Here is a 7,623-nt window from a genome sequence, read left to right as displayed (position 1 = left end):
GCCACGCAGGACTCGTCGCTCCTCAGCAGAGCGTCTGATTCCAGAAGGGTCTGACAGGCGAGAGGAAGCATGAAGATGATGGAGGAGTGGTACGTGGTGTGCGTGACTACCTGGAGTGCCGGTGGAGGGAGATGGTGAGGCCTGGTGAGAGATAACAACCCAGGCAGCAGCTTCTGCCTCCCAGGAAGATCTCCACGTATCCACCTGAGAAGTGACATCACCACAGCCTCCTCACTGGGCACGCCCAGGGCGGCTGACCTCAGGCATTCCTCCAACACGTCCACCTGCGACACAGGTATCAAAGTCAACGCCCAGGAGCCATACCTGGGCCGCCACTTCATTTAAAGTGGCCAGCAACCTTATTTTATGTGATATGCCTCATTATTTAACATTTTTTATGCATCCTGCCACCTCATTTTATGTGGCTTGCCAAATCATTTTATGCGAACCGCCATATCATGTCATTTATGTGGTCCACTACATGAGGGAATAAAGTTTATTTGCAAGCCGAGACTCCAGTAACCTCTTCCATCAAATGCTCGCTGTCTCATACTGCGTCCCTTATTCCGTCACATATTAATTGTCCCCCCAACAATGTGACCAAACCGGAACAAAAAATATGTTCCCCTCCAATTTACATGGGTTATGTAACAAAAATAAAGTTAACATATACTTCCATGAATTAACCAAAGGGAATACATTTTTAATCACATTATATGTAAATATGAACTTATATTTATACATTGTATTTATTTATTCTAATCAAATATGAAATTATATAACATATATACTAGAGATGTCCGATAAATGCTTTAAAATGTAATATCGGAAATTATCGGTATCGGTTTCAACCTTCCGATTTTCCCGGGAGACTCACGAATTTCAGTTCCCCTCCCAAAAATCTCCCAGGGCAACCATTGTCCCGAATTTCTCCCGATTTCCACCCGGACAACATTATTGGGACACTGCCTTTAGCATCCTCTACAACAAGGGTCACCAACCTTTTTGAAACCAAGAGCTACTTCTTGGGTACTGATTAATGCGAAGGACTACCAGTTTGATACACACTTAAATACATTGCCAGAAATAGCCAATTTGCTCAATTTACCTTTAACTCTATGTTATTATTAATAATTAATGATATTTACACTTAATTGAACGGTTTAAAAGAGGAGAAAACATGAAAAAAAATGACAATTAAATTTTGAAACATAGTTTATCTTCAATTTCGACTCTTTAAAATTCAAAATTCAACCGAAAAAAAGAAGAGAAAAACTTAAAAAAAGAATTTATGGAACATCATTAGTAATTTTTCCTGATTAAGATTAATTTTAGAATTTTGATGACATGTTTTAAATAGGTTAAAATCCAATCTGCACTTTGTTACAATATATAACAAATTGGACCAAGCTATATTTCTAACAAAGACAAATCATTATTTTTTCTAGATTTTCCAGAACAAAAATTTTAAAATAAATTCAAAAGACTTTGAAATAAGATTTAAATTTGATTCTACAGATTTTCTAGATTTGCCAGAATAATTTTTTTGAATTTTAATCATAATAAGTTTGAAGAAATATTTCACAAATATTCTTCGTCGAAAAAACAGAAGCTAAAATGAAGAATTAAATTTAAAAATGTATTTATTATTCTTTACAATAATGAAAAAAATTTTTTACTTGAATTGTCAGGAAAGAAGAGGAAGGAATTTAAAAGGTAAAAAGGTATATGTGTTTAAAAATCCTAAAATCATTTTTAAGGTTGTATTTTTTCTATAAAATTGTCTTTCTGAAAGTTATAAGAAGCAAAGTAAAAGAATTAATGAATTTATTTAAACAAGTGAAGACCAAGTCTTTAAAATATTTTCTTGGATTTTCAAATTCTATTTGAGTTTTGTCTCTCTTAGAATTAAAAATGTCGGGCAAAGCGAGACCAGCTTGCTAGTAAATAAATACAATTTAAAAAATAGAGGCAGCTCACTGGTAAGTGCTGCTATTTGAGCTATTTTTAGAACAGGCCGGCGGGCTACTCATCTGGTCCTTACGGGCGACCTGGTGCCCGCGGGCACCGCGTTGGTGACCCCTGCTCTACAACCTGTCGTCACATCCTCTTTTCCTCCATACAAACAGCGTGCCGGCCCAGTCACATAATATATGCGGCTGTTACACACACACATAAGTGAATGCAAGGCATACTTGATCAACAGCCATACAGGTCGCACTGAGGGTGACCGTATAAACAACTTTAACACTGTTACCAATATGCGCCACACTGTGAACCCACACCAAACAAGAATGACAAACACATTTCGGGAGAACATCCGCACCGTAACACAACATAAACACAACAGAACAAATACCCAGAAACCCTTGCAGCACAAACTCTTCCGGGACGCTACAATATACACCCCCAGCTACCCCCTATCCCCCCCACCTCAACCCCGCCCCTTCCAACCCCGCCCACCTCAACCTCCTCATGCTCTCTCAGGGAGAGAGCATGAGGAGGGAGCAGGGAGAGCATGTCCCAAATTCCAAGCTGCTGTTTTGAGGCATATTCAAAAAAATAATGCACTTTGTGACTTCAATGATAAATATGGCAGTGCCATGTTGGCATTTATTTTTTCCATAACTTGAGTTGATTTACTTTGGAAAACCTTGTTACATTGTTTAATGCAGGGGTGTCAAACTCAAATACAGAGTGGGCCAAAATTTTAAAACTGAACAAAGCCGCGGGCCAAGGTTGAACAAATTAACCTTTTAATAGGGACCCAAACAAGTTTTTCATTGAATATTGAACAAGCAAGGCTTATATAACTTTATAGTGACATGCAAAATCGAGTTTCAACTAATAATAATAATAATAAAAAAATATCAATGGCATATCAAATCAAATACAAATAAAAAATAGAATGCCTCTTTTCTATTTGCAGGTAAATATCAAAATAAACTTTTTCCACAGGCTAATAATAAATTTGAAAATAAAATAACAATAATGAATGAATCAAACATTCAAGCCTTGAAGTAGCAAGGGAAAGTGCATAAGGGGTTGAGGTGGGCGGGGTTTGGGGGTGGGGGGGCGGTTGGTGGTAGCGTCCCGGAAGAGTTAGTGCTGCAAGGGGTTCTGGGTATTTGTTCTGTTGTGTTTATGTTGTGTTACGGTCTGGATGTTCTCCCGAAATGGGTTTGTCATTCTTGTTTGGTGTGGGTTCACAGTCTGGCGCATATTTGTAACAGTGTTAAAGTTGTTTATACGGCTACCCTCAGTGTGACCTGTATGGCTGTTGATCAAGTATGCGTCGCATTCACTTGTGTGGGTGTAAAAGCCGCATATATTATGTGAGTGGGCCGGCATGCTGTTTGTATGAAAAGAAAGCGGACGTGACGACATGTTGTAGAGGACGCTAAAAGCAGTGCCTTTAAGGCACGCACCCAATATTGTTGTCCTGCCCTGTATAATACCGGCGGGCCAGCTCTAATGTTAATTTGATATTGCCTCAAGGGCCAAATGAAATTACACGGTGGGCCAAATTTGGCCCGCGGGCCACAGTTTGACACCCATGGTTTAATGCAGGGGTCACCAACGCGGTGCCCGCGGGCACCAGGTCGCCCGTAAGGACCAGATGAGTAGCCCGCTGGCCTGTTCTAAAAATAGCTCAAATAGCAGCACTTACCAGTGAGCTGCCTCTGTTTTTTAAATTGCATTTATTTACTAGCAAGCTGGTCTCGCTTTGCCCGACATTTTTAATTCTAAGAGAGACAAAACTCAAATAGAATTTCAAAATCCAAGAAAATATTTTAAAGACTTGGTCTTCACTTGTTTAAATAAATTCATTATTTTTCTTACTTTGCCTCTTATAACTTTCAGAAAGACAATTTTAGAGAAAAAATACAACCTTAAAAATGATTTTAGGATTTTTAAACACATATACCTTTTTACCTTTTAAATTCCTTCCTCTTCTTTCCTGACAATTTAAATCAATGTTCAAGTACATTTATTTTTTTTATTGTAAAGAATAATAAATCAATTTTAATTTAATTCTTCATTTTAGCTTCTGTTTTTTCAATGAAGAATATTTGTGAAATATTTTTTCAAACTTATTATGATTAAAATTCAAAACAATTATTCTGGCAAATCTAGAAAATCCGTAGAATCAAATTTAAATCTTATTTCAAAGTCTTTTGAATTTCTTTTAAAATTTTTGTTCTGGAAAATCTAGAAGAAATAATGATTTGTCTTTGTAAGAAATATATCTTGGTCCAATTTGTTGTATATTCTAACAAAGTGCATATTGGATTTTAACCTATTTAAAACATGTCATCAAAATTCTAAAATTAATCTTAATCAGGAAAAATTACTAATGATGTTCCATAAATTATTTTTTTAATTTTTTCAAAAAGATTCGAATTAGCTAGTTTTTCTCCTCTTTTTTTCGGTTGAATTTTGAATTTTAAAGAGTCGAAATTGAAGATAAACTATGTTTGAAAATGTAATTGTCATTTTTTTCGTGTTTTCTCCTCTTTTAAACCGTTTATTTAAGTGTAGATATAATTAATTATTAATAATAACATAGAGTTAAAGATAAATTGAGCAAATTGACTATTTCTGGCAATTTATTTAAGTGTGTATCAAACTGGTAGCCCTTCGCATTAATCAGTACCCAAGAAGTAGCTCTTGGTTTCAAAAAGGTTGGTGACCCCTGGTTTAATGCATCCAGTGGGGCATCACAACAAAATTAGGCATAATAATGTGTTAATTCCACGACTGTATATATCCGTATCGGTTGATATTGGAATCGGTAATTAAGAGTTGGTCAATATTGGAATATCGGATATTGGTAAAAAAGCTATTATCGGACATCTCTATTGAATATCCAAATTGTGTAACGAGGCTATTATAAGTTTGTATTCACATACAGTACAACCACTGTTACATTGCCATGTGGCCCCTCAATAAAAGTGTGTGAGAGTTGGGCGGGCACCTGCATATCCACGAAGTCTCGCACGTCGGAAAGCTCGTGGAAGTTGCGCACCACAAAGTCGGCGGCACTTTGACGCAGGGCGACCGAGCCGTACGCCTCGGCGAGGTTTAAGAGTGACAAGCAGTTAGCGACATCCAACGTCGCCGCCAGGAAGTCACTACACGCTCTGGACAGGAGTGACACCTGAGGACACAAGCAGACAAATGATATTATCAATCACATCAATTAGCATTCCAGTTGTGTGTGTGTGTGTTTTTGAGGTACAAGTGTATTTATGTACATCACAAAAGAATAAAGTAGTGTATAAGGAGGTAATAATCTTAATTTCATCACTTGGAGAGCTACTTAAAAAAGGGCATAATGTTTTTTTATTTATATGACTGGCAGTATACTCGCGGTACTTTTTCACATCCGATACAATACCGATATTGTAGCCTTGATTATTAGCCAACACCGAGATCAATCCGAAACGACTACAGCGGGAATTAGGCATTATTATTTAGTAGTGTGGAATGTTAGAAAATGTTTGATCAAGTGAAATGAGTCAAACAGAACAACGGTGGGTAGGAAAAGGACCGACCTATTTGTTATTAACCGCTTTTATGCTGTCTTAAAATTAAAGCGGCATGGTAAAGTCACAATAATTTAAGCTCATGACACATTCACGTTCTAAGACTTTGTATGTGTAAGTAATATGCAACTATGATTAGATACTTGTATATATCGACATATGTGCTGTTTTACACTGCAATATTGTTCAATTATTATTATTACATATGTTTTGTGTGCTAAACTGTTGTGTAGCTGCTAGCTCTTTGTAGCCCCATTTCTTTATTTTGTATTTATTTTTTGTCTGTTTTATTGTTCAGATAAAAGTATTCATTACATTTGTTTGATATTTTGTTTATTTAATTTTTACTTTAAAATGTTATAATAGAAGAAATGGTGTGCTTATTGGAGGACATTTACAAAACCCACACTAATTTACTACGAAGCCACACTGTTGTAACACATGCAGAATGTTGCTTGGCATTGTCTTGCTGAAATAAGCAGGGGCGTCCATGATAACGTTGCTTGGATGGCAACATACGTTGCTCCAAAACCTGTATGTACCTTTCGGTTATAATAATTATGTATAAGTTATCACACAACTCTTATGCTTAAAGGCCGTTGCTATGGTTATCTATTGTGCTCAAGTTGTACTTTTCTATCTGTGCAAAGGCACACAACTTGTAATCTTCCACGGCGTATGAGGGGCGGCCTCGCCGCAGATGTTTACTTTGTTTTAGCCTGCTAAAACCGCCAAGGACGGACTTCAAGGACCTCAAGGAAGATAAGACGACAGCATGCAGACGAAGCAGAGACGAGGCGAAATCACAAGGCCCCCAGCACATTCCGTCACGTATTGTGCGTACTGGAGCTGCTTTGCATGATGTGGCAGCCTCAGTGATGTTAACTAGGGAACTCCTGAATAAATAGAGGAGCGCGGGAGCTGTACCTACGAGCGTAGGGTGAGACTGTAACTGAGTGTGCAGCTCCATGCGTTCTCCTCATGAGCTAAATTGAACTCTGACTCTGCCTGATTCCTTGCTTCTTGTCTCTTTAATAGATAGCTCGGTGTTTGAACCTGACATTAATGGTGCCTTCCCAGATGTGTAAGTTACCCGTGCCTTGGGCACTAATACGCCCTCATACCATCACAGGTGCTGGCTTTTCAACTTAGCGCCTAGAACAGTCCAGATGGTTATTTTCCTCTTTGTTCCGGAGGACACGACGTCCACAGTTTCCGAAAACAATTTGAAATGTGGACTCGTCAGACCACAGAACACTTTTTCACTTTGCATCAGTCCATCTTAGATGAGTTCGGGCCCGGCGTAGCCGGCAGCGTTTCTGGGTGTTGTTGATAAATGGCTTTGGCTTTGCATAGTAGAGTTTTAACTTGCACTTACAGATGTAGCGACCAACTGTAATTACTGACAGTGGTTTTCTGAAGTGTTCCTGAGCCCATGTGGTGATATCCTTTACACGCTGATGTCGCTTTTTGATGATTTTGATTGATTATGCTTGGAGATTCACACATATAAAGCGGGGCTGTACAAAGTGCACCCTGTGTAACATCGTAGTAATAAAATAATCTACAATTAAACAATACAATGAAGTGTGTTGATACTAATAACCAGTAACACAGATTTGTCTTGAATCTTTTCTTTTTTTTTAGCCTTTTAAGAAAAAAGACACAGCCAATGAAGTCAACTATACGATGCCACACCACCACATATGATAAAATGAGGGTTTCTACCTGTAAAAATGAGGCGAGCTGAAAGAGCGAGTCTACGTTTCCTTCCGTGATAAGAATGTGGCCAGAGTAGGCGAAGTCCAAGAAGGAGCCCAGCACCGCTGGACTCTGGTCACATAGTGTCACTGAACCATCATCCCGCTCTCGCATGTCCGCCTCAAACATGGCCCTAAAAAAATTACAACACTACATTTATTTTCTCACCCCTTATTCTGTGTTTACTCTCTTTAGGGTCAAAAGTGAGCTGGAGCCTATCCCAGCTGGCTTTATGAATACAACAATCATTCATCAGCTATGATATCAGCTATAAGAGTAAAAATCCCGCAAAAATTCTCATGAATCCAAAAGG

At 38.1% G+C, this 7,623-nt stretch overlaps 1 protein-coding gene across 3 annotated transcripts in view; it reads right to left on the bottom strand.

Moving 5' to 3' along the window:
* The window catches only part of LOC133663055 (kelch repeat and BTB domain-containing protein 3-like), a 34,938-nt gene that overhangs the window by 15,317 nt on the left and 11,998 nt on the right, over positions 1 to 7,623 (bottom strand). For all 3 annotated transcript variants that reach the window (XM_062067241.1, XM_062067242.1, XM_062067240.1), the window contains 4 exons: positions 7,278 to 7,443; positions 4,979 to 5,161; positions 111 to 284; positions 1 to 50 (listed from right to left, as the gene is read on the bottom strand). The exon at positions 1 to 50 is cut by the window's left edge and continues 235 nt beyond it. In XM_062067241.1, the coding sequence (XP_061923225.1) occupies positions 1 to 50; positions 111 to 284; positions 4,979 to 5,161; positions 7,278 to 7,443 (573 nt within the window). The remainder of the gene's footprint in view (positions 51 to 110; positions 285 to 4,978; positions 5,162 to 7,277; positions 7,444 to 7,623) is intronic.

This window comes from Entelurus aequoreus, linkage group LG13, assembly GCF_033978785.1.
Source record: "Entelurus aequoreus isolate RoL-2023_Sb linkage group LG13, RoL_Eaeq_v1.1, whole genome shotgun sequence".
Taxonomy (NCBI): Eukaryota; Metazoa; Chordata; class Actinopteri; order Syngnathiformes; family Syngnathidae; genus Entelurus; species Entelurus aequoreus.
Note: the sequence above shows the minus strand (reverse complement) of the source record. Positions and strands in the feature narration are given on the sequence as shown.